This window comes from Carcharhinus amblyrhynchos, chromosome 19, assembly GCF_965287045.1.
Source record: "Carcharhinus amblyrhynchos chromosome 19, sCarAmb.v2.hapA, whole genome shotgun sequence".
NCBI lineage: Eukaryota > Metazoa > Chordata > Chondrichthyes > Carcharhiniformes > Carcharhinidae > Carcharhinus > Carcharhinus amblyrhynchos.
In genome coordinates this window covers 7,214,225-7,242,181 of record NC_137342.1, presented here as the reverse complement: position 1 = coordinate 7,242,181, position 27,957 = coordinate 7,214,225, and the positions used below count along the sequence as shown (strand labels likewise).

Genomic DNA, 27,957 nt, shown 5'->3' with positions numbered 1-27,957 from the left:
AAAACCCCAATTGCACTAGTACAGTCTCAAATTATTTCAAATGGGCGATGATCAATTTTAGCCAAGGGGGTATAACGTGAATCTTCTTTTTAAAAAATGATGTGCCAAGTGTGACCAGAAACTTGTCAGATCACAGAGCTGCATCTCCTTGGAGGAACATTTCTGGCTATATTTTCTACATAACTAGAAACACGTACACACAGAGTATAAGTTTTCTTTTTAACTACATGTCAGTCAGATTTGCATTCTACTGTTTACCAATCAACTTATTCTACTATGATAATATATCAAATGAAATATATTATTTCTGTACTTTCAACATGGCATTATTAAAACACACAGAAGGGATTATCCATGATCACCATCAAGACGTCAATATGTGTACATTTGTTTACTCTTCTTCCAAGCTCTTCCCGTTACTGTTAAGAATGTAGAGTGCCCATGTGTGGCATGCTCAAAATATTGCTCAGTGATCCTTAGAAACAGGAGTGGGCCACACTAAAAACCTACTCTGTCATTCAATTACATGATGCTGAGCTTTACCTTGTCTTCATTGATCAACCTTTGCACAATATATGCCATAATACCCATAAAAAACAAAAATCTATCACCCTCAGTCTAAAACACTTCAACTTACTTCCAGCATCATTGAGAGAGATCCAGTTTCTACAACTCCTTATAAGAAGAGGTCTTCTTCATTTAAGTGGTCCAGCGCTAACTGCATAACACTCAGTACTGTGGTCATGACTAACCAGACTGCAACAATCCATTCCAGAGCACACACTGCAGTCATCTTAGACATTTTTGGTCCTACTTTTTACTTCGCATATGATTTAAACTGAACTAAAATGTAATATTTTGACTGAAGTTTTAAATTTCTATCACTTCACTTCTCCCCTCTTTACTCCCTACATGGCAATCACTCTGCAAGGGTTCTCTCCTATTGTGTTGGGAGTGCAGGTCCACGTGCAGCAGTTTATGATCAAGGTTCATTCATTCTTCCATTACCACTGCCCATGTTGCTCCAGAACCAGCAAAATGATTCTAAGCAAGTGCTGTGATATACCAAGACACTTTCATTTTTGGTTCGCTGGAGGTCACATTGTCAATTATCTAAGATGCAGAACTTGAACTTGTAATCTTCGGGCCAGGAAGCTGTGGCCTTTAATGCTGCTTCATTATCCAGTCATTCCCATATTTCTGATTTTGAAGATTTCAAAGGTGCCCAATTTCAAGTTACAATGATGTATGAAAGTATAGACCTCAACCTTTGATTCGAAGTGAATTCATTTCACCATTACAGTTAAAGATTCTAGTGACAAAAGTTTCCAGTAACAAGATTACCCTTTCACAAATGGCTATGTAATTGTGTCTGGCACCAAGCCACCTTGCTAAAAATGAACAAGCCACCACAACCACTCCATCTTCTTCCACAAAGTCTATGCGTGTTTTCCTTTGGTTTTTACACCCTCTCACACAGACAGATGCTTGTACTTACGGGAGGGTTTATCTCGTAGATCTCCCTGTTCTTTATGATCATGTCATTAATCTTTTTCTGTATGTTTGATATATGTTGTTCATAAGAGGAGTCATTTGGAGTCTTTCCTGCAATCTGAATGCCACCTGGAGAGGGCAGTGCAGTCAGATATACCCCAGTTGCAGACTAGAACGAAAAGGGGGAGGGAAAAAAAACAAGAAAAATATTAAAATCAGAAAATATAACAACAGTTATAAAACAATTATAAATATGGAAGCAAGCACTTATAACGGAAAAGTTGATGGGCAGTGTGCACAGATTTTAAACTTAGTTATGCTAATATAAATTGAGAGTGCTTTTACATTGAAACTTCAGCAGTGAAATTGAAGAGTTCAGTCCTTTTATTCATGTTTGGACAAAGGCTGCAATGAGGTCAACAGCCAATTGGTCCTAGTAGAAAACAAGCTATCATTGTGGTCCACTCCAACCTTATGCACCATGTATCTTCCTTTTGTCTGCCTATGGCTGATAAAGCCTTTGGTGAATCTCTGGAATTCTCTGCCCGCTGAAGTGGTGGAGGCTGCCTCGCTAAATATTTTTAAGACGCGGGTTGATGGGTTTTTGATAAGTGGGGGTTATGGGGAGAGGGCGGGAATGTGGAACTGAGACACGACAGATCAGCCATGATCTTATTGAATGGTGGGGCAGGCTCGAAGGGCTATATGGCCTACTCCTGCTCCTATTTCTTATGTTCTTATCTTGCCCTACCCTTCTAGAACAGCAGACTCCCTGTCGTCACCTTTATCCCATCAGGCACCGCGTGAAGGCACCATCCTCTGCCACCTCCAGCCATCACATCTTACACTCCTCTTTCATCACTCCAAAGGCAAGTTCCCTCTCCAACATCCTAGTTCACACTTCTATCACTTGCAAAACTAACTTGACTTCCATGCAGGTGCAGGAGATGCTTAAGATGTGGTCTCTTCTCTATTAGGCAGATCAAATGAAGATTGGGTTGCCTTGCTGAATATGTCTTTTCATTCTGCAAACACGTCCATGAGCTACTGGTTACTTCCCATATTGATTCATTGTTCCACTCAGGCCTGGGTTACCTACTGGAATACTATTCAAATGACCAATTAACATATGCTCAAGGAATAGCATCTGGTAAAAGCCTCTGGACTCAACAATGAGGGGAACAATTTCTGGTCAAAATCACTGCTCCCATTTTTCCAGACAGTGGTTGCTGGTAATAATGCTGCTGTTGCCATTTATAGCTTCCACCTCATTTTGCCGTGCACCACCACTCTGTTTGTAATTTAGTCACTTCTGCCTTATACCCTATCACAGACTTTTCCTTTTTCTCTCCCTCCCTTTTCAAATTTCCCTGCCTTTGTTCTTGCTTAAAAATACAAACGTTTTCCATCAGGCAAAAGGTCCTTGGCTGGATGCTGATTTGCCTGCTGAATTTCCCTTATTATCGCTGTGTTCACAGGCTTTCATTAGCTCCTGGTCAGGAGGTCACCTTGACATTAAAGTTCTCTTCCCTGTCCTCAAAACTCTCCATGGTCTTGCCCCTCCTATCTCTTTAATCCCTTTCCAATCCAACAACTCTCAGATATCTGCCACCCTCCACTAATTCTGCATTCCCAGTTGCATCGCTGCACTGTTGGTGGCAGTGCCTTTGGGTGATTATAATGACTTTAATCATGTAATTGAGGTTGGCATGTCAGTATATGAACTCCAAATTGATGGGCCAATCAGGGAGCCTCTTGCTTTGTACTTGACCAGGCATGTCAGTTCCTCTGGGTCTCCTAGTGTAGACTGCGAACTGGAAGCCCTCTGTATGCTGGTGTCAGAAAGGGATTTTGGTGAAGGGACTTCTGCTTCCGTGGACTTATTACAGCCGTAAGCTCTGGAATTCCCCTTCCAAACATGTTCCGTCACCTCTCACAACCCCAAGCCTCTGCCCTCCCCCAGCTACCTTGCTTCCTCCTTTAAGATACTTCTTAAAATCTCTTTGATCAAACTTTTGCACATCTGACCTAATGTCTGAGGCTCAGTGTCATCCTCTTTATATAATGTCCCAGTGAAGTGCCGTGAGATGTTTCATTCTGCTGCATAAGTTATTTTCTATGTTTAAAATCTGCAACAACATTTAGCCTTTATATTTACCTCTCCTTTTTGAGCTCTTAATAAATAGAGATTATCTAGTCCTGTTTGCTTTGAACTTTCCCATAATAATAACTACTTTTTACCATCTGACAATGTGTCACAGAAATAGCTAACTGATTTTTACTTTAGTTTCTCAATTCCCTACAAGCATGGCCAAACTTAGGCATAAACACAATACATAAATGACTTGTAGGCATTCCTGGAATTAATATGTGTTAATGGAATATACCATATAGGGTGGCAGTGATTTGATTTCTTATTGTCACATGTATTAGCATCCAGTGAAAAGTATTGTTTCTTGTACACTATACAAACAAAGCATGCCGTACACAGAGAAGGAAACGAGAGAGTGCAGAATGTAGTGTTACAGGCATAGCTAGGGTCTAGAGAAAGATCAACTTAATGCAAGCTAGGTCAATTCAAAAGTGGCACAGTGGTTAGCATTGTTGCCTCGCAGTGCCAGAGACCCGGGTTTGATTCCTGTCTTGGGTCATGGTCTGCGTGGAGTTTGCACATTCTCCCTGTATCTGTGTGCGTTTTCTCTGGGTGCTCTGGTTTCCTCCCACAGTCCAAAGGACATGCTGATTAGGTGCACTGGCCATGCTAAATTCTCCCTCAATGTAGCCAAACAGACGTCAGAGTTTGGCGACTAGAGGATTTTCGCAGTAACTTTATTGCAGTATTAATGTAAGCCTACTTGTGACACTGATAAACTAAAAAAAAGCTATATTTGGATGTTTATCTGTGCTGGGGGTTTAACAAATGTAATTCAGCGAAATATTTACTCACCGCAAGGCCCATCAACATGTTTTCACCAACTGTAATCTGAATCCTTAGGCCAAAGAGTGCATTCATTCCTTTCAGTTTCAGTTTGTTCATCAGCTGGGTGTGAAGTTCATACTCCATAAATGGCAGCAGATTGCTTATTGCTGTGGCATTGGCTTCACCCTGAGTTTTCTTCTTTTGGCGACATAGCCTAGGTCACCAGGATAAGCAGATGTCAGTACAGCACTCAATGGCAAAACGTGGTCTCGCTGAAATGAATTAAACTCGAGGGCATTACCTAGCCTGAATTAAGCAGCCTTTTCCAGTTACTGCCGCTTCCAAGGGAGGTTCAATGGTGGTGAAGAGAACATCCGGAACCTTCTGCTTCCGACAAACATAACAATAGGTGAGGTGTGCAGGGAAAGGCATATTTAACTCATCATACGGAATGTGACAGAAACTGCAGCCCAGGGATGACGCATCATCCAACCTGGAAAAAAGAGATACAATCTAATGAAATCTTCAGCCAGAAAGTAAATGAACATTATTAATTTTTTATTTTTGCAAGTGTTTGGAAAACAGTACACAAGAGGCCTTTGAAAAGTTGAAACACTTGGCAATACGACTGTGCTTTTGCCCCTTTTAAAAAAAAACACCCTAATTTTGCTGCTAACTTCCTGCATTTTAAAAGAAAAGATTAACTGTTAACCTTATTCACCCATGTAAGAGGCATATCCATCTACAACAATCCATAAGAGTTAAACATATTTTTGTGCAAAACATTGTGTATACATCCAAAACAATTCTGTCATGGCAGTGTCAATGGAATTATATTCTGAAAGAAATTAGAACCCCAGATTGCTTTTTACAAATTATACAGTGTTCTAAACAGGTGAATATACTTGTTACTGTGGGATATTCAGAAACACAGGGGCTTAACCAAGCATTTATATTGGCTGCTTACATCAAAATCACGATTCTTTGCTGAGGTATTATTGAAATCACACTTGACTTTCCTGAGTCTTCAATCAAAATCACAAAAAACACAAGACATTTTCTCCAGTTACAAAGTGGAAAAATCAGCGAGCAGTATTAAGTATGGTTAGTATTTTAGAGTTACCTTGATGCAAGCTGTTAGGTAACAACAACAGCATTTCAATTTCTTGCCAAATCGATGCCAAATTTCAAACTTTGTTAGTAGAACGAAATGAATTGTTTGGACCTGCCCCCTTCACTGTAATAGTTTAACCTACCCTAATATAGAAGCACTATCCTGGCACTGAAGAAAAAAATCAAACTCTCCCTTCTCTGACCCTGTGGAAAAGAAGCTAGGCTGCCTTGACAACCTGTGTTCACTGCAGCCTTCCATACTGCAGTCTTGAAGCATCTTTGGATTCAGTACAGCCGCTGTGCCTGAAGCAGACAAGATACACACTTCCTCACTGTGGAAAATAAATTGACAGAAAATTATTAGGATGTTGAATCAAATAAAGCAAAGCAAAAAACGTACTCATTTTCTGATACAAAATAGTTGCAACATAGTTACACGTGCTTTATCCGAGAAGGGTACATATAAACATTTCTGGTAAAAAGTTGCGCAAAAATACCATTGAAGGCTATAAAGAGAAAGCTATCCATACTTAAGCTTGTACTGCAATCATCTACTACCCAATGGGCAATGTAATCTGACAGTGCCACCCTGCCTAAACATTGCCTGGGTGGCCCCTTTGCTGCAGCCTCTATCACTGCTCGCTCAAGTTCAAAGACTTAGAATGAACATAGCTAGCTGGTTTATCAGTCCATTGAATCCCATGCGAATATGACCGTGGTAAACTTACCCTCCTAATTTTTCCCCAGCCTGTCAGCCTTTGACTCAGCTGGCCATGCCATCCTTCCCCAGCATCTCTTCATCATCATCTGTACTTGACTGGTTCCATTCATAACTACCCAGTCAACAGCTAAAGAATCACCTGCAATGACTTCTCTTCACAGTCCTGCACCATTACTTTGAAGGGCTCACCCAAGGATCTATCACCTTCGGCCCTCTCCTACTTTTCACTGGCACGCAGCCACATCAGCCAAAAACAAAATCAGGTTTCATATGCACACTGATGACATCCAGCTCCATCTCGTCTACAACTCTCTTTTTCCCTGCACCCCTCCCCCGCCGCCACAGCACTTCCTCTGCCTTATCAGACTGCCCCACATCCAATGCAGAATGAGGAATTTTCCTGAACTCAACACTTTCTTATTTATCCACGAGATGTTGGTATTCCTGACAAAGCCAGTATATAATGCCCATCCTTCACCGCTCCAGAACCAATGTATTGTATGCAGTGCAGATATAAAGAACAAAGAAAATTACAGAATAGGAACAGGTCCTTTGGCCCGCTAAGCCTGCACCGACCATGCTGCCTGACTGAATTAAAGCCCCCGACTCTTCTGGGAATTGTATTCTTTGATCCCCATCCTGTTATGTATTTGTCATGATGCCTCTTAAAAGTCACTATCGTATCTGCTTCCACTACCTCCCCTGCCAGCAAGTTCCAGGCTCTGACCAAACTTACAGTGCTGTCAGGGAAGCAGATTCAAGATTTTGACCCAGCAACGGTGAAAGAACTGATATTTTTCCAACCATGCATCTGCTGCCCTACTGTTTCTGGGTGACAGAGGTCACAGATTTGGAAGGTGCTGCTGAAGGAGCATTGATGAGTTGCTTCTGTGATATATAGTGCTAGACAGTGCAGTGTTGAAGGGAGTGTCAAACTTTTGGAGTATTGTTAGAGCTGTACTCATCTAGAAAAGTGAACAGTATTCTTGTGCTTGGGAGTCAGAAGGTGAGTACTCACTTCAGAACATCTAGTTTTTGACCTAGCCTTTTGGCCAATGCATTTATATAGCTGGTCCAGCTAGGTTTGTGGCCAATGGTAAGTTCCAAAATTTTGACAGTGGGGAGGGATTCAGTGATGGTAATACCATTGAATGTCAAGGGGAGAGAAGTAATTCGTTCCTGCTGGAGATCTTTAGCACCTGGCATTTTTTTGGCATGAATGTTACTTGGCAATTCTCAGTTCACGCCTGAATGTTGTCCTGGTTCTGTTGCATCTGGAGACACACTATTTCATCTGAGTTGGAAATAGAACTGAATGGCTGTTCAATCATCAGCAAACATCCCCACCTCTGACCTTATATAGTCAATGCAGTGATGAAGACGATTGGGCCTGTAACAGCATTGGGAAGATCAAAGCTCTTGTCTTTGGTCCTTGTCACAACTACATTTCTTAGCCTTGTTTCCATCCCCTTTTCTGGTTGAATCTTGGATTGATATTTCATTCCCGCCTTGAGATGCTCTGCTGTGTTAAAGGAGCTACATAAATGCAAATTGATGTTAAGTAGTGCTTGGCACTATATGTCCTAACTTTTTGTGCCCCGTGGAGGTCTGCAGTCAGTACCATTTCCTCCGGGGTTAGCAAATAGTGTATTAGTTTCAGCTCCTTGCAAATGAATGACTGTTTGAAGTCCTATGTAGAATTATACCAAACTAGGTGATCAACGGACAGCACGCTCAAAATAACCCTCCCTAGAGGGTAACAGTAGCATAAAGGTTATTTACTACGCAATATCATACAGATTTTCTTTGTTAGGGAATCAAATGGAGGGGTAAAGAGTATTTTCTGCCTTCCCTTACCAAACTTCTCTCCTCCTTTAGCAGGCAACTATATTTGGAGCACCATGATAACATAGAGGTTAGCACTGCTGCCTCACAGCACCAGGGACTCGGGTACGATTGCTAGCTTGAGTCACTGTCTGTGCAGAGTCTGCATGTTCCCTCCGTGTCTGTGTGGGCTTCCTCCCACAGTTCAAAAGACTTGCTGGTCAGGTGTATTGGGCGTGCTAAATGTCCCTCTGTAACCCAAAGAGGCGCCAGTTTGGTGACTAGGGAATTTTTACAGTAACTTCATTGCAGTGTTAAGTAAGCCTACTTGTGACACTAATAAATAAACTTTATTATACGAAGCTATAATTGTAACAAGCCTGTCTTTTATTGCATATCAATGACATACATACTTGCATATACAACAACACAAACAGTTTCTATATTCAAATCTGACTCCAAACTTTAAATTGCAAAAATATTGGTTGTTGAGACAGTATTCACGATGGGTAGCAAAGTGCAAAAACTATACTGCAACATATTGCAAGGACCTGCACTATTAAACACTCACCAGATGCTGGTTGATTCACTGTATCCAATCACTGCATGGCATCCCAAAGCTTTTCCATGCGACTTGATTTCTTGTCGGATTTCTGCCCACCAAGCATCACGGGTTTCAGGCTCATCTAAGCAGGAGAAGCAAAAAAATTGTGGAGACGGAAAAATCAATACACCAGGAAAGTTCATTGAGGCACAAGGTATATCCACACAGATCCCTGAAGAAACCCATTTTTTCATGCTCTGATATTTTTGACAAGATTTTCAGATCTTTAAAATTTGAAAAGGTGGTGACCAGAACCAAGAACAAGATATTCTCCAAGAAGATATAGTTTGCTGATGATGGAACACAAAAAAATAAGATGGCATCACCAAAATATGGTCATAAAGATGCTGAATTGTCATTATACTCCAACTGATGTACTGGGAAAGGAAACCACTCAGTCTCGTATACATGGGCCTAAAGCCCCATAACACTATGGTTAATTCTCAACTGCTCTCTGACCAAGCAAACCATTCAGTTGTATCAAATAGCGCAGTTCAAGAAACTTCATCAACACATATTCAAGAAAACTTGGCGGTGGGAAATAAATGTCAGTGATGCCCACATCCGAAGTATGGTCTTTAAAAAAAATCTTGAAGCTTTTATTTAGACTATATTTCATTGTCACTGAGTTAAAATCCTGAAACACACTACCCAACAGCACTAAGAGACCACCTTCAACACACAGACCACAATGGTTCAAGAAGATGGCTCACCACCACCTTCTCAAAGACTATTAGGAACAGGCAATGTGTGCCGCCTTTGCCAGTGAATCCACACCCCATGAATGAATGAATAAAAAACTGTACTTCGTTAAATATCAGTAATCAAAAAGATACTTTGATGACAATGGAGTTAAGGCCATTCTGGCTACTGAAAATTACGAGCACAAATTTAGAATTAGATACCAGAAAGGCATACTGGGCAACATCTAAGGAACCAAAATCTTAACTGGTGTGAGATAGCATAATGGGCAGAATGGAGCAGAGAACTTTGGTGCTTTCAAAGTGAGTTAAATTTGGCAGCTGTGCTTCTTGCTGCCATGCTCAGCCATGATACAGAACATCTGGTTCCAAGAGGTCCTCCTTGTAGAGGTAAGGAGCACAAGATGCTTTCTTGCAGCTACAGAATGTCAGAAGACTCAGATGTTTCAAACTACTCTCTATAAAGAAAAGGTTCAGTACAAATTCCAGCATCAAACCAATAAAAAGAAAATGAAGTTGCAGCTACTTGGCGTCATGATAAATGACACCCAAAAATTGAAAATCATAATGGCCAGGTGAGTATTGCAAAGCAGGTATCACTGTTTGGTTCCACTTCATCTATAGTTAGCGAAAGAGCAGTGAACTTTGACAACATTTATATTAGCTCCTTGTTGATTTACAATGTATTTAGACAATTCAAAGTATGAAGAAACATTTAAACACATTTTTAAATCAATAAATATAAAGACCATCAGTGTTCAACCATACATAAGATTCCATTCCAAGGCACTGCATAGGATCAAAGCACTGGAAGCCATTTAGTTCACATGGTTCTTCAGTGGATTATCTCTGCCCTTTCATCTTCAACATTCCTGCGAGTGGAACCAATTTGTCCTTATCGACTCATTACCAAAGCAACGTAGAAAAAAATAAGAGTACTCCATTCGGACCTTCGAGCCTGCTTCGCCATTCAACACTATCATGGCTGATCCTCCATCTCGATGCCATCCTCTAATGCTCTCCCCATATCCCCTGACACATCAAGTTTAGAAATCCATTTCCTTCTTAAAAATATTCAGCGATTTGGCCTCCACTCCTTCTGAGAGAGAATGCCACAGGCAAATCTCCTTCTGAGTGAAGAAAGTTTTCCTCAACTCAATCCTAAATGGCCTACCTGTATCCTGAGACTGTGATCCCTTCATAGTATGAAAGTGCTTGATTTAAATTCCTCTTAACCGTTTTAACCCTAAGGAGTACGATTCCAACTTCTTTGGTCTCTTCACATCACCAATGTTGATTCTGCAAAAACCCTTCTGTACTCTATCCAAAGTTGAGACATCATTCTTAAAAATGGCACCCAGTCTTAGACACAAAATTTCAGCTAAGATTAACAAGTGATTAGTAACTGTTCAGCGTGATGTCCTTGCTTTGGCAATCCACCGGCTGAATTTTTCCAGTCCTGATAAGCTGGAAATGGAGGCAGGACATAGAGCAAAATGACTGCCAAGGTACAGGTCAGGACTCCCACCTCCATTTCCGCTCAATGCAGTTTTCTTAAGGGCTGGGAAGGGAGTGGGCTTGGCAACAGGCCGTGCTTATTAATGAGGTAAATCATTAAGCCAATCTTCAGCAAATTTTCAAATTTTTAGCAAGAAAGCCAGATTTTAGCAGCTGTCAGGAATTAAGCCAGCTCAGTGGAAGCAGCAACAGGGTTGGCTGTAAGCCCTATGTGACAAGTTGAGGTGACATTGAAGAAGCTGCCCATGACAAAGGGGTCCATTACATTAAAAAAAAATCACCTATTTAAAAGAAAGTTTGATAAGCAGACCTTGTCGTGGGCTCAGACCTTCCACTGCCCTTCAAAATGCTGGAAATTTTAACTCTTCCAATTTTTGTCCTGAAACACTACTGTGCAAACAGCAGACAAAATAACTGGTGTTGAAGCAGGTTACAATGTGGCTGCGTTTTGACTGACTCAGCTCCGTTCCCACGTTCTTGCCAGATCACTGGACATTAAACTTGCCACGTTTGACAATTAACACTCCAATTCAGTCAAAAGTGGAGCCACTCCCCATGTTGGCATAGGGGCTGATTTATAACCCAGAATTGAACTCAGTTCCCAACTCTCACCTCTAACGGAAAGATCTGGCCTGGCACATCTGTTTAGAAAGCTCATAATCCCATTTCATTTTTATAAAAAGGTTCTCAACTTACCTTGCCAGTTTTAAAGATTTGTGCATTGAATCCACAATCTATTCCTGCATTTCCTTTAAAACTGCACTATTTCATTCATATTGTTCTCCGTACTCTTCCTTTTAAGACGCATAAAGATTTTATACATTTGTATTAAACTGTATCTGCCGTCTCTGATATTTTGATGCCTGCTACTGCCCTTGTCATGGCTTATTATCCTTCAGATTTTTATGTCATCTGCAAACTTTGAAATCATATCCTGTATATCCAAGTTCAGGTTACTATAAATCAGTGGGTTCAATACTGACTCCTGCAAGACATCACCCGATGCAAAATATTAAACTCCATTTCAATTTGGATTTCATTTAGATTATGTTAAGATATCCGCAACAAGGCTCGAGTCTGTAACCTTTACTAGATACATAGAATTGGCAGCATGGACACCAACCATTTAGTCCCAACAGACCGCATGGTTGTTTATCTGCCACTCCCACTTACCTGACGAGGGAGCAGCACTCTGAAAGCTAGTGGCTTTTGCTACCAAATAAACCTGTTGGACTTTAAACTGGTGTTGTGAGACTTCTTACTGTGTTTACCCCAGTCCAATGGTGGCATTCCACATCATACCTGCCATATTAGCAGTCGTCCTAATCCCCAAGTACATGCCATCCTCGAATCAGGGAGGGCCGACATGTTCTAATCCCGTGTTCCTGCTCTATTTCTTTATTCCTTTACATTCTTTTCCTATAATTACCTATCTAACTTATTCTTAAACGTTACCATGTTTTCTGTTTTATTCGCTCATTGGTACCTCACCACCTTATGCAAAAGATATTGTATCTTTTGCATTTAATTTTATGTTTATATCTCTTTATTTTCAACTTCTCGACCAGTGTTTTGATTAATTCTGTCCCAAGCTGTCTTCACTTCGAGCTGCCAAATCTTGAACAAAATAGACCCAACAACCTTTTGTTTTACACAAAATACATTATCTACATGAGTTTAAATGTATTGCTTCCGAATTAGCATCAAATTTAACATTTGAACAGCCTGCAACTCCTACCAACACATGCTTCCGATAGCAGTGTTCCTGTTTTTTCCCTTTATAATCTTAGGATTTAACAAATTTGAAGAACATGAAATAAAACTACAGCAAATCAATCTTCTTAAACCTCAGCTTTAAGATACTTTATTTTATATGCAGATGATTTTGAAACTTGCAACTTGACATTTTATCAAGTACGTAAAAAGGTTATGGTTTCCAACAATCATAGCTTCAAAAGGATGTTGAATTATTGTACCAAAATATATTTTTACCTCCTTGTCCATCATCAGGTTAAAAGAAAGTTTCATACACAATTTTCACACAAAGCAGAACATTTAATATTAAATATTGGGTCATAAGGAACTTGCAATTAGCACGCTTTGCAACCTTAAAGCCTTCCAAAACACTTGAAGCTAGTTGAACATTTATCGAGAGACACCTCTTCAACTGTACACCACTACTCAGTATAGAATTCTGGTATCAACGCAGACTACGGGCTCAAGTTTCTACAGTGGGACTTGGGATGTTAGACAAGGTTCGTTGTTGTTATAACATTAAATACATCTCTAACTTATTTAAATAAATTGAAAATATATACAAACATGGCCGTGCAATTAATTTTATTCCACTCTGACATTTGTATTGGAATTATCCAAAATATAATTCATACATTTTTTGCTGTATGTAATTTAATCTTTTTCCCCCAAAAGGTCCTCTCATGATTTTAATTAAGAACTATTGATGATTTATTTTTAAAATCGCCAACTATTTAACTTGACAACCTTCAAATGGCGTTTTGAATTTGCCAACTGAAATGAACTGGAACTTGGAGATAAAGTAGTATGTTAAATAAAATTTAGTTATCAATTTTTAAAGGTTTTTTTCAAACATTATAATTTCTCCCAAATGTGCTTTACATGTGACTTGGTTAAAAAAACGAAATCGGCCTTCCTGCTCTCTGAGTTAAGTGCAATCATATGAAACGAAACTGTGGCATGTATTTGAATAGCTCTGGAAAGTTTTCTTATGCCCACATTCAAAATGAAGCCATGGCAGATAATCAATAAAGATAGGGCTACAGTAGAATTCAAAGAATGTTCGGCAACGTGAAAACTAAAGTTAATGCAAACAGCTAGAAGGGCAAGGAAGGCCAGTATGTTACTGCTAAATGGATTTTTCAGTATGTAGTGCAGTGAATGAAGTCATTGTAAAGAGAATGGTTGAGCATAAGATGATCCAAAAAAAACATAGAAAAGTAAAAAGATTGACGGCAATCCTCCTTGTATCAACAAGTCTGTTTTAACTAACGTATTAATACATGTTTATCCTTTTCCTGTGCAAACATTTGAAAATATTGAAAACATCAAGACTGGATGTTCAAAATTCTTGTACTTCAAAAAAACTACATGCAAATATATATATTAACTTTCTTCACAGAAATATTAGTATGCTTTGGTATTTATTAATGGATTCCTGAGTGCAGTTTATAATTTTAATAAGAAAGCCAGTGGTTTTGCAGGCTGGTGATTGCGAGCTCTCAATTGCAATGTGTAATGTTGCTAACAGAAAAATATCTAATCATATTTTGCAACTGATCAGTTTTATTCAAATTTAAGACATCTGTCAACTCATTATCTATGTGCAAATGCAGCCTTCCTAAGGCATTAGATTCCCATAAGAGCAAATGCAAGTTAAATTATGCAACTGTTTCAAAGATGTCCTCACACTTTTTTTTCCTTAGATAGCAGGCTGCAAAATTATCTAATAGTGAAGAGCAAAGAACATAGTGTATAAGAACACGAGAGAAAAGTCTTTGTTGCTGCGATGTAAACTACAGTTTTCAACAAATGCACAATTGTAAGATACTGAAAAGCAATTAAAAAGGTGCGCACTGCCACAAAAAAATGAAAAAGTGCAGATTTTAAGAAGTCTTCAGAAGCAGCAGCCTTTCCATAGTTCTAGCCATAAAGTTTTAAATGGGCATGCAATTAAAAATCCACACAAAGTAAGCTTGAAGCTGAAGAGATACTACTTTGGGTGCACAATGCTAAGCACCAAGCAAAGTTCAACAATACATAAGTCTTGATTACTATCAGCTGAAGCAAAAAAAAATGTAAAAATAAGAAAATAGCAATACAATAGAAACTCTCTTGGTGAACAATAGTCAAAAAATACTATGCATGTTGAAGCATGCTTCACTGAACGGGACAAAACAGACAGAAAACCATGGCAGCTCACTGAAATGGTTAAAGTAATGAACTTGACATTCTTGTAAAAGCATGGCGAATGTACGCAACATCAAAAAATTATTTTTTTTATATACACAATGTTAGCACAGTACTTGAAATACCCAAACCAGAATATCAGAAAATCACCTTTCATTTTTATTTCTTAAATATCATTTATAAGTTAATAATGAAATAATAAAAACATAAAAAAGAGGAATTATTTCAATGATGATTGGAGCATGAGAATCTACCCACATCTTCGCTCAAGGCTCACTCAAATCAAGTCCCACTTTGAACAAGCTTGAAGGAAATCATCTCAGTCAACAGTTCTCAAATTATTCTCATTCAGACAAAAACAGCCTAAGTAGGTCTAGCAAAAAACAACTCTTGCTCCTCGTTACTTGCCCATCTCTCCTCCTCCACTTTTATTTGTTTCTTCCATTCTGCTTTTTTCCCTCCACTATCTTTTAGTTCTCATTTGCCTCAATCTCATTGCGGATGGTGCTCTCTGTATTGTGACGGTGTGCACACTAAACAATCTGCCCACCATTTATTTCCTTTCAGCTGCTCTGTTCTACTGTTCGTCACAATCTCGGTTTCACCCTCTTACTTGCATTTGGGTATTCTGAAATATTGCTTAATATGCCCCAGTTCCTCCTCAGTCCCAATAGCAAATATAGACAACTTCACTGAGATGACTTTTAGTAGGAAGAATAAGGAGCCTATAGATTCCTTCAACAATTAAGAGCTTAAATGAAGAGCAAAAGGATCTCGGGGTACAGGTAACATAAATCACAAACTCATAGTACAGAAGCCATAAAAAACCAAACAGACTTTGGATTAATCCTCAGATGTACAGAATTGACAAGCAGAGAATTAGTGTTGAGCTTGTAAGGAACTCGGGTGAAATCACTCATTCAAGTACTGTGCACAGTTCAGATCTCCTAATAATTAAAAAGGAAACAGAGGCACCAGAGAAGGTGAAAATATTGAACAAGCTAGAGTCTGTTTATTTCAGAAAGAGATAGCTAGGTGGTAGAAGTCTCCTACCCTATCAAATCTTTACAAAATTTTATGATTTTTTTTACACTTATGGAAGAGTCTAAATTATGGGACATAAGTAAAAATACACAAATCCAATAGACGGTTCTTTACGTAGAGTGTGATGAGATTATAGAACTTGCTACCAAACAGAGAGTTAAGGGGAATAACAGATGGCATTTAAGGGGGAACCGGACAATATGAAGGAGTAAGGAAAGGAGGCTATGCTGATATGGTTAAATGAAGGTGTAAACGGAGCTCATGTGGAGCATAATGGCCTGTTTCTATGCTGCAGACCTCTTCCATGCTCTGCTTTCTTCCTCCTCCCCAGCTCTAATTTTCTACAATCAGCTCAATTCTACTCTCCAATTTCTATCATTCTACTTTTCCTTCTCCCCATGTAATCTTGGCTGCCATTCCTACTAGTGTGACTTTTAGTTTGGTGGGAGAGTACAAAATAGCGAACATAAACTTAAAATGACACTCAGATCAATGCGAGACAATGTGAAGAAATACTTCAAACAAAGGCCAGCAGAAATCTGGAACTTCCTCCAAAAAAACCCTTAGGCAAGGGGATTAAGGGTTATGGGGAGAAAGCGGGAAAGTGGAACTGAGCCACTTCAGATCAGCCATGATCTTATTGAATGGCGGGGCAGGCTTGAGGGGCTAGATGGCCTACTCCTGCTCCTATTTCTTATGTTCTTAAAATATGCTGAGATCAATTGAGAAAAGGAAAACTGAGATGAATATACTTTTTGCAAGGTAAGAGATATGGGCAAAGCCAGGTAAACAGAACAGAGGCACAGATTACCCATGGCCTAACTGAATGGTTGAACAAACTCAAGGGGCTGAGTGGCCTACTTGAGTTTCTATGGGAGTAGGTCACCTTTGAGCCTGTTTGCCATTCAACTAGGTTATAACTGATCTGCATCTTAACTCCACCTCCTGGCCTTTAAGCTTCCTACTCTTTATACAGACAAACCACGTCATCAGCTTTCCTATCTGATGCCCATACTCCTTTAGTCCAATTTCTATGTGAGGCATTTTTGCCTGAACAAAGATACATACAGGTACTACTGCACAAAGTTAGTGTGAAAATACAAGGACCCAAAAGTGTAGCGGGTCTTTCCGGCTCACTCAGACACAATGCCAAATAGTTGGCCGCAGAAATTGGGTGTATTACTGTGTTTCAGCCAAAGTGCTTTGAATTACAAAGCTATGGCAGCAATGGCAGGCAATTAGGTTTTTAAAAAAAACTAACTAAACCTGATCATTTCAAGCTGTGTGATTTGGTCAGAAGGAAAAACTGACGAAAGCAGATGCCCTAAGAAAAGAGAACTTTGCCACACAGTCGGTTAAGACCCTGGTCTTTCGCCTTTGGACCCTTAACTTAATCCTGCTCAGATCGTGGGGATGCATGTCTACTTACTATTTCTACGGGATCTGATACAACCAACAGTACATAATGCTCCTAATTCCCAAGAGCAATTGGTTTGGGACGAGGGATTAATATACTTGTTCCAAAGGTTCTGAGGTTGGGGGAAATCTTCTTTGCGGTGTAGTAGAGGGAGCATTGTCTCAACCTAGTTGCATTATAACTCACCCAAAAATGCTTGATACTGAAATGAGGAGTGACATTTTCCTTCATCTTAAAAAAAGCCCTCATCTTGATAAACATGTCCCAATTTTAAAAAGAGCCTAATGTGATCAGGATAGAAAGTTTGGAATTATTACAACTGCTCCATCTTAATATTAAACCTTCACAATGACAAATAAAGATGAAGACAAGATCCATCTAAATGGCTTATTGCAACACAGAATAAATGGGTCCTTTTGTTTTACTTTAATATATAGGAAGATAAATTAAATTATTAAACTGTTAGAGCAAATTGTTTTACTAATAATAAATATCATCCTGAACGATATTGGCGAGCTATGCCTCTATTTTATACAGGGAAGCTGACAGGCCAAATATACAACTGCAATTCAATAACAGAACTCCCTAAAGATTAGCAACAACGCTTAAGTAATAAATTTTAAACGTCACCTAACAGTGCTACTGCTCATAAACCATCAACAGTGGGTTCTGCTCATTAACTGATGCCAGCAGTCAATGCAGCACCTGCTTTAATACAGGGATAGCACTTCATTGAAGAAGAAAGTTTTCAATATTTTATAGACTGCTTTCATTATGGAGTCAAGCAGTTTCAGAATAGTTAAATATATTAGGTCGGATAATATTTGGGGATGCAGTTTGAAATGTCTGTTTGTAAGCACAAAATAACTTGCGTAAATTGCACCTTTTAGCAGTGTATAAGGCAACTAAAATGGTTAAAAGTGTAAAGCTAAGTTAAAAGCTAAGTATAATACAACTTTAGTTAGACAGTGGCTGGACTTTAGTGATTTAAAGTAATTAAATAAATTCTGCACATTAAAAAAATTATTTATTCCCTCAGAATAATTCTGACCTGTCCACTACAGAACATTTGGTTTGGTTATCGTTACTTTCACAAATGTTCAGTGCTTCAAAGCTCTGCAAATTATTTATTTTAGTTGATGATAAAGTTATAAAGCCATGGAAGGTTACTTCACTGAGCTGCCATAATTTCAGTCAGCAAGTGTAACGTTGAAGAAGTCATAAAATACCTGCATTGAAACTATTCCAGTCTAGCAGTTTGTATGATCTTGTGTTACCCATAATTCCGACAAAGGCTGAGTTCAAAACAGCAAGTTAGTAGATCAGTAATAGGAGCAGATCGAAGTAAGCAAGAGAGAGAGAGCACAACAAGGACAACACTACTCCACAGCAACTGGAAAGACACAGACAATAGAGTTAATAGAGGTTCATTCATCCAGAGAGTAAGGACCATGCGACTGCTATCTAGTACCAGCGTTAGCCATTATATCCGAATAAACTAGAAAAAGACAGGCTAAAAACTAGTTGCAAATATTATTAGCTGTTCATTGGGAGTGTACATTCACAGCTCTATTCATGTTCAATTTAAATTTATTGTCCGAAGACGTTAGTCCAGTAATTTGTCAGCCAAACACAAAATTAGTTAAATCACTTCTATCAAAGAGGGAGAAACTGGGACGGTCTATCCCTTAGGCTTTAATTATTTATACATTAAGGATGGATTTGAATAAACAAAATTCATAAAATGATAAGGACTTAAGACTATGTATAAACAAATCAACTTTATCTTTTCTACACAATGCGGCTGCTGTAAGGTTTTGTTCTCAATGCATTAAACCAGAAATATCAAAGTTTTATATCGCTCCCAATAAAAGCATTATTGCACTCAAGAGATAAGGTTTTCTCAAAAAAACATTCCAATAAAAAAGTATTGGTAGAAAAAGTTGTGGAAATCATTTAAAACATCATTTAAAATGCTATCAAATGTACACCTCAGCATGCAAATGTAAAGGCTCAGCTTGGTTTTCCACTGCTAAAATATAATTGAAGAAAGTTTTAACATGTTCAGGGAATAGCCTCCTAATACATGTGCAGGTATATCACCAGCTGAAGGCAGTTGAGTTTGCAGTGTAAATATATGCTGGCACTTCCCAAATCTGGAAATGCTCTTAGTTTTATTAAGATGTGAATTCAGAAATATTTTCCACAGACTTCCCTAGCCTAAAAGAAAATCAAGATTAATATTCCACAGGTAAACATTACCGTGAAAACAGCTGCATTGGTAGCCATTCGTAATGAAGTCAGGAATATGTCCCCTTTGGATACATATGAAGCTGAGTGATTCATCCCCCTAAATGAGGGTGGACTAAATCAATAAAAATTTTAATCCTGTGCATTGGCTCTTTCCAGTGCTTATTAACTAATTTAAATGTACCGGCAGATCAGTAGTAAATTTTATTTTGCACACATGCAAGCCCCCTCACAAAGTTTGCACCAAGCTCTTGTTTTCAGCAAATGAAGCCAAGCGTTCAATGGAAAAGAAATTACTTACAAATTTGATCAAACTTAAATCTTTATACGAAGTTTACAAGTACAGTTATGTTAATTGACACATAATCTGGAGATTTTGACGAATAATCAGTTTGTGAAATTGAATTCACTTGAAAAACTGAACTGGAAATAAAAAGCCACTACCAGTAAAAGTAACCAGGAAACTGTCAGATTGTTACAAAAATCCACCTGGTTCACTAATCTCCTTGGGGAAGGAACTTTGCTGTCCTTACCCGTTCTGAACGAGAAGTAAATCCAGTCGCACACCAATGTGACTGACTTTTAACTGCTATCTGAAGCTGTAACAAACCTCCACAAATGGAAATCCCTTATTATTCGCATGGTGGGAGCTTCTTTATTCATGGACTTTCAACAGTTCAAAATAAAAAGTCTCCCTATGGCCTTCTCATGAACAACTAACAATGGGCAAGACATGCCAGACTTGTCAATGAAACCCACATCCCAAGAATGAAGCTTTAAAAAAACTGATCACAGCAGTGGTCTGCTATTTATAGTTTTGAAACTTGACAATCTTCATGGTCAACCCAACCGTGGAAGAAACTAACTTTTTAATTTTTGTTCCTTATGAAGAAAAGTGATTGTTTATAAAGTGACGGTCATTGTTCCTGGTACACGACATTACAATATATGATCAAATGCCGTAGTTCCAAGATTCCTAATTTTGAAAGAGACTCAAAGATGGAAAAAAAAACTGTCAAATAATGTGAAAATTCAGAGAATTAAGTTAATGAGATGATACACTGCCTCTTAAACACATGACGAGCCCAGTGTACGCACGCAGGGATGGTCACCTTCAACATACCGAAGTATGTGATGAGAAAGACAAGATTTGTGTAGCTTAGTTGAAATGTGATTCAACATTTTTAGGTTGCTAAGACATCAAATTGGTATTACAATCCTCTAGTAGAAACGATCTTTAATCCAGTAAACCAACAACACCACATGGTGAAATCAGCAAGTCTGGCAGCATCAGTAAAGAGACAAACAGAGTTAACTTTCGTTGATAAGAAGTTCTGTAACCTGGAAAGTTAGTTGTTATTCTCTCTTCAGAGGCTGTCATACCAGCTGAATATTTCCAGTAGTTTAAGTTTATTATTTCACATTTCCAGGACCTACAATATTTTGCTTTTAAAGCATTAAAGTTACCTTTGGTACCAGTTATGAGCAATATTTCAATAAAAATATTTTAAAAGAAAAACCAGCCTGCAAATAAAATCACCATGTTAAATATTTCGGCATGAATTTTGCCAATATAAAACTGCTAACACTTACAGTCTGCCTGTAGGCCTCATTTGCATCCTCTTGTTTTTTGTGAATAATTTATATGGGAAGTCAACACTTTGAACATTTCATGCAATAACCCTTGAAGGGGTTGTGGCCTCTTCACTTCTCCCCAACAAAGTTACACAATCTGACAGATCCCACTTACCAGGGTTGTGGATTCGGTCCAACAACTTCACAGATCTCGCACTGACTACACCACCAACATGAACAAGAAACCCAGGTGGGAAAGTTGTAAGGGTGAAGAAGGGGAATTCCTATGCAGAGAGAAAAAGTTGAAATAGTAAACCTACTTGCAAAATGAAATATAATCGTCACACTTCCATGCAAAACCTGGTACATACAAACAAGTCAAAGCAATTAACAACTCTAACCAACTTCTAGGATTTGTTTCTAGCAGTGTAGAATTAAAAAGTAGTGAAGTTCTGTTAAAATCACAGAAGACCCTGGTCAGGTCACACTTAAAAAGCATTATGCGCAATTCTGTCTCCCGTCTACAAAAATGATTTAGAAATGCTGGAAAAGAACTGGAAAAAAATTATTCAGATGGTACCAAAAGTGAAAGATTAGAGTAATCAGGAAAGATTGAACAGTTTTTTTTAAAAGAATCATTCTTTGCAAAAGAGAAGACTTGGACATGATCTTAGAGGGTTTTAAAATTATGAACAGGTTGGACAGAGTAGATGTGAAGGGAATGCTTCTACTCGTGGGAAAATCCAAAAATTGGGGCCATAAGTTAAAGGTAATTACTTACACACCCAATAGAGAAATAAAGAGGAATATTCTTGCTCAGAGACTGGTCATTATGTGGAACTTGCTCCAATAGAAAATGGTTGATGGGAATAGCTTGGATGCTTTCATAACAAAAAAAAAAATAGGTGGGTAGGTGAGGTAGAAACAATAGATAGGGATGCTGAAAAGATGAGATAGAATGGAACACATGGAGTCCCTTCTTTGGTAGTATAACCATTAGCATGGACTAATTGGGCAGCATGACTGTTCCTATACCGTGTAATTCAATGTCCATCTCCAAATCAAAAATTAGCAGGGCTAAACAAATTTGAGAATTGGACTGCAGGTAATGCTTCAGCTGAACTGAGCACCTGTGAGACCACATCTGGAGTACAGTGTACAATATTGGTCACCTTGTTTGAGGAAAGATGTAAATGTGAAGACAGTATAGAGAAGCTTAACCAGATTAATGTCTAGAATGGGTGGGTCATCTTATGAGGAAAGGTTGGACAGGCTAAGCTTGCATCCACTGGAGTTTATCAGAGTAAGAGCCAACTCGATTGAAGCATACAAGATCCTGAAGGATCTTGACAGGATGGATGTGGAGAGGATGTTCTCCTGTGGTAGAATCGACAACTGGAAGTCTTGTTAAGAATAAGAGATCACCCATTTAAAATGGAGATGAGGCCTGTTTTTTTCATTCAGAGGTTCAGGAGTCTTTGGAACTCTCTTCCTGAAAAAACAATAGAAGCAGAGTCTCTGAATATTTTTTAAGCCAAGATAGATAGATGCTTGATGAGCACAGGGTGATAAGTTATCGGGGCTAGACAGGATTGAGGTTACTATCAGATCATCCATCAACATATTAAATGGCAGAGCCAGCTGGAGGAGTTGAGTGGCCTACTCCTTGTCTGTATGTTCAAATGAAACCGGAACGACATTTGATGGTTAAAAAGTGGTTACATTCAGTTCGATACTCATACAATAATTTTAAATTTGAGCCACATGGTTACATGAAGTAACCATTACAAAATACCTAATGCGCTGAGGAAATAAGCTTTGCAATACCAATTCCAAATATTTCAATTGTACAAAGCAAATTAGAAACTGGACAAAGAACCCTTTGGCAATCAACCACTGAATAGGGATATTAGAACATGTACACCTAAAATATTAATTGAGTCCTTTCCAAGCAGAATCCAATCGGAAATAAAATTACATCATGTTTATTTAAAACATATCTGATCAAGCAATTCAAATTACCTGGGATGAAAAAAAATTGGCATTAGCAAATAGACTACAGCAGAACATACTCTACATCAGCTGAAAAGGGAAAAAGTGGTGCACCAGTGTATTTATGTAACACACTGGGTTTTCACCAGCTGTTCCCAAGAATGGTGGGGCATGTTATTCATCACTATCTCCCACACACACAATGCATATGTTTTGATGGTCGAGCAACTGCTCGATACGTTTTCGTTCTAGAATATGGGGATTTATTATCAGTCAGCGGCAAAGTAACATGAGGTGAGGGATAAAAAAATTAGAGAGAGGTCTAAATTGGAGGAGTTACAAGATAATTCACATCTCTCTGAGAAAGAACAGTCTATGATTGTCAGTCCCCTCCTTTCAAAACAGATGTGTTGGAATTAGTACGCAAAGGCAAACTATTAGCAAAGCAAAAGAACAATTGCCAGGTCACATATGAAACCGGTTTGGTCCAAGATCACAGGCTCATTATCTGGCTCAGTAATTTGGAAGTAAATTAATGGTCTCTTGGGCAAATGCAGATTAATTAAGGAACACCAACAAAAAAATGTTACGGATAAATCGTAGTTTTTTGATGAAGCAATAGAGAGAGATGATGAGAGCAATGCTGTTGAACAATGCTGGTCCACATGAACTCCAAAAAGCATTTGACAAAGAGTCATACAACAGACTTGTAAGCAAAATTAGAGCTCCTGAAATTAAAAACGACAATAGAAACCTGAATACAAAATTGACTGAGTGACAGGAGATAGTAGTAAATGATCATTTTTTAGCAGGAGCTTCACAAGAATGATCCCAGGAATGAAGGGTTTGTCATTTGAGAAGTGGTCAAGGGGTTTGGGTCTGTACTCGATGGAATTTAGAAGGATCAAGGGGATCTAATTGAATATTGAGAGGTCTAGATACAGTGGACATGGAGAGGATGTTTCCATTAGTTGGAGAGATTAGAACTTGAGGCACAACCTCAGAGCGAAGGGGTGCTCCTTTAAAACTGAGATGAGGAGTTTCTTCAGCCAGAGGGTGGTGATTATGTTCTTATAGTGAGTCGGTATTAGGACTCTGGCTCTTCCTGGTATATATTAACGTCCTAGACTTTCGTGTGTTGGGCCCAATTTCAAAATCTGCAGATGACATGAAACTTGGAAGTATTGTGAACTGTGAGGATAGTGTAAAACTTCAAAAGGACAGAGATTGGTGGAATGGGTGGATAAGTGGCAGATGAAGTTTGATGCAGAGAAGTGGCATTCCATTTCTATTTAAAAAGACAGAAAAGTTATACATGAAGTCTCCAAATCTTGAGAAAAGTGTATGAAAAATGCCATGATTCTTCAAAAATGAAATCTGCACAGTAACCAAGTATAGACAGTCCCAAGTAAAAGCCACTCTGAATGCTTACCCTGTGCTCAAAAGCTGATTGTGTTTGCTGCCGATAGAGTGTTTTCAGTGGACCTCCATCTTTCCCACCGCTCCCACTTCCCATACCTAAAAGATTATCAGGCAGGTGCATTACGAGTGGAACACAATACGCAAACAGTAAATCAAGAAAATGAATCATCACAGAGCCATACTTTTCAACACCAAAGAGTCAAAGTGATTATCAAGAAAATTGACCAGTTTATTTTGCTTGAACAGGGGCTGGCTCTCAAAATGACAATACATCTATCTTTTCTGTATTCTACCTGTCTGTACCTTTTGATTCTTTTTTAATATTTCAGGTTACCAATCATTTTTTCAGGGATTTTTTCACCATCTTACTACTTCTTCATCTGCTCAGTATGTCCTGCCTTCTCTTTTTAACTGTTAAGTTTTATTTAATCTGAAACATCAAAATACACCTTCAACTGCATATCAATTACACTGTAACCTCTCCAGTTCAGAACGCCAAAATCCAGAAATGACAGAAGTCCCAGCCCCCACACCTCTCAAGACTCACTACTCACGACTGCAACAAACTGGTAGTGAGTGTCCAGAAAATGGGAAAAACAGTCGTAAGGCTGAATTATGAAAGGAGTGGCAAATTCAAACTTTTGTTATGTTTCTGCTTCTATCTCCCTGTCACACAGGAGAGGTGACAAGTATATTTAAAGAGTTCCAAACTTAAAATATTAGCTATTAGCCTGTTATGTTTGGATTTTTACTCAATACTGAGTTAAGAGCCACACTCACAAAAGTGCTTACTTAGAATCACTTCAAACAACTCGTATTATAATAAATTTACAACCCAATGCATTACCTACATTCTGCTTCTGTGTGTGAGGTTGTCTACCTGAATATTAAAATACACACGCAAAATCATCCTGAATCCCTACACACATTTATAGTGGAAGCTGTTCATGTAAATTTGGCACACTGCAACTACATTCAATCCCAGTGTATGGCATTACTGGTAGGAAGATGTAATTATGGTGTAAGAAATTCATAAATCTAGTTTCCACTGCAACTATGGCCATGGGAATTTAAATGAAAATATAAAAACATGGACACTTTAAAATGAGAACTGTGGATTCTGGTCCAACAGTCCCTCTAACCCTGTTTCACCCAAAATTAGACTTTGTCCTGACAAACTTTATGCAAAATCTGTATTTTTGTGTGCTGTTATTTTTGAAATGATTTTTTTCTACTGAAATCATTTTCTTTAATATCCACTTTCATAAATTAATTTTTAAATTGTAGCGATAAATAGAATTTAAAAGAAAAGCCTAGTTCTAAATGTTCTAGCTATGCCTTTGATAAGGAAACAGTGCAGACTTACCAATACTTCTGTATAGGCCTTTGATTCACATAAGCTAATTTTCTTTAGAGGAATAAACAGTACAAAGCAACAGTGCACACAATTTTATAACTCCTTTTCACAAGAGAAAAATGAGCTCATGCGAGGTTGTACTGAAGAAAGGACAATACAGAATTAAAACACACTACTTAAAAGTCATGAAAGGAAACATAGTTTTCAGGCGATCAGGCACAACTGGATCAACAGAAAGTGCATAATCAAATTAACAATTCACAAATGAATAAAGCACTAGACCGCACACAGCAACCCAGAACACTCAACAACACAGATATTTTATGAACTATGTAAATGTGATGAATGAATGAGGCGGTTCCCAGTAACCATGATTCTCTTCTTCATAACTTACCCCCCCACCCCATTTCAGCCCCATTGGAAATTTCTATGATACAAAACATTTAACTCGGGCAATACTGTAGGTAAGTTGTGAATTTATGGATCACTAGCAACTGTTAAGAGCAGAGCAAAAAAAAAGTTTAAATTTGTCATTTACAGAAATGTACATTAGTTTGATTTGTTTTTCTTGAAATAACGTCGCACTCATTTGCCAATTAAAGTCAGAACAATTTCCATTTTTGCATTTTTTTTCCTTAGTTCAGGCACAGCGTAGTCTCACTGTTTGCTTTAATGCAATGCAAGCACAAAAGTTTTAAGTACTGAGCAAACAGGTTTTGTAAAAATTAGTACTTTTGTTTACATTAATCAATCCTACCAGAGGCAGTTAGAAGCAACTCTTCATTGAAAGACACAGATTTCCTCAGACAGACTGGGCTCACATGGCCAGAGTGAGGAGGGGTAAGGCTGTGCAGAGCCGCCGAGCGAAGGAGCTGTGTACTTTTATGATGGGGGGAACTGGAGGAGAAAGGAGGGGAACTGGGGAAGAGGAAAATCCTAGGCCCCTCGGGGGAAGGTGCTGCTGTAGAAAGGTAGCAGAAAAATAGATGAAAAAGAAGTTGGAGATTCAGAAGATCACGTACAGAAGGTGAAGAGGATGCTGCATGGAAAGTCATATGAAAGCAAAACAAATTAGATATACATTTGGCAAAATGAACACATACACAAAATACACAAATAATCAATGAAAACTTTCAGAGGCTGATGCAATCAATTAAAAAACATCTTTCTGCATATTGACTTAAAATAAGGCACTGAGCATTTCCTATTTAATTTAAAAAAACTTAGACTTTTGGGTGTTTCAGCTAATTGTGAGCAAGAAACTGCCTATCAAAGGAAATATTAGCAGAAAGGTAGTGGGTACTGAGCATTTTCTATTTATCAAAAATGGTTACTACTTTGGGTGTTTTAGCTTATTTCAAGCAACATACCGTTGATCAGAGGTAACATTGGCAGAAAGGCTTCCTAGCAGTACTGAAAAAGCAAACTGATGTGAACTGGACACCCCCTCTCAATTAGATGCTTGCATAGTACACCTACCCATATGCAGATGATGACATTGCCCCCTAGTGGGTACACAAAATGAACCATCTTTCTCATGCACATTTCCCTCAGCTTTGCTCTGAGAAATACTTGTCAACTTGGTTTTCAGAAGTTGGGCTGTACTTGAGTATTTAGCATTCTCATTAAGTTATATGTTTAAAATTAAAAGCCTACTTTCTTATTCACAGCCTAATTATGGCATTTATTTAACTAGACATTTTTTTAAAAAATATGTGGCCATAAACAGGCTTGCAACTTAGTTAAAAGGACATGACTATCTAATTCACAATCAATGACAGCCTCTTCATACTCTAACAAATGCGTAGATACTTCAAACAAAACTGTTTCAAAATACAGTACAAAAACAAGGAAAGGCAGAAATTAAATTTGGTTCACAAATCTTCCTTCGAGAAAAAGGGTCTATTCTCACTGGGGGAAGAAAGGCTCCTGTTAAAGCAGAAATAGACAGGCCCAGATTTTGCAACTGCAGTAACAGCGAAATTGTCAGTGTTTGTCCTCGTTACAACCGTAAAACTTACACCAACTCTTGGCAGCCACACATGCACAGTTAAACACGG

At 38.5% G+C, this 27,957-nt stretch overlaps 1 protein-coding gene across 1 annotated transcript in view; it reads right to left on the bottom strand.

The window, feature by feature from the left end:
• Positions 1-27,957, bottom strand: part of c2cd5 (C2 calcium dependent domain containing 5) — a 106,785-nt gene that overhangs the window by 42,610 nt on the left and 36,218 nt on the right. The window contains exons 9-16 of the mRNA XM_080207204.1: positions 26,655-26,858; positions 24,551-24,636; positions 21,302-21,410; positions 8,644-8,758; positions 5,671-5,859; positions 4,716-4,907; positions 4,442-4,628; positions 1,499-1,663 (exon numbers count right to left, since the gene is read on the bottom strand). Coding sequence (XP_080063330.1) covers positions 1,499-1,663; positions 4,442-4,628; positions 4,716-4,907; positions 5,671-5,859; positions 8,644-8,758; positions 21,302-21,410; positions 24,551-24,636; positions 26,655-26,858 — 1,247 coding nt within the window. The remainder of the gene's footprint in view (positions 1-1,498; positions 1,664-4,441; positions 4,629-4,715; positions 4,908-5,670; positions 5,860-8,643; positions 8,759-21,301; positions 21,411-24,550; positions 24,637-26,654; positions 26,859-27,957) is intronic.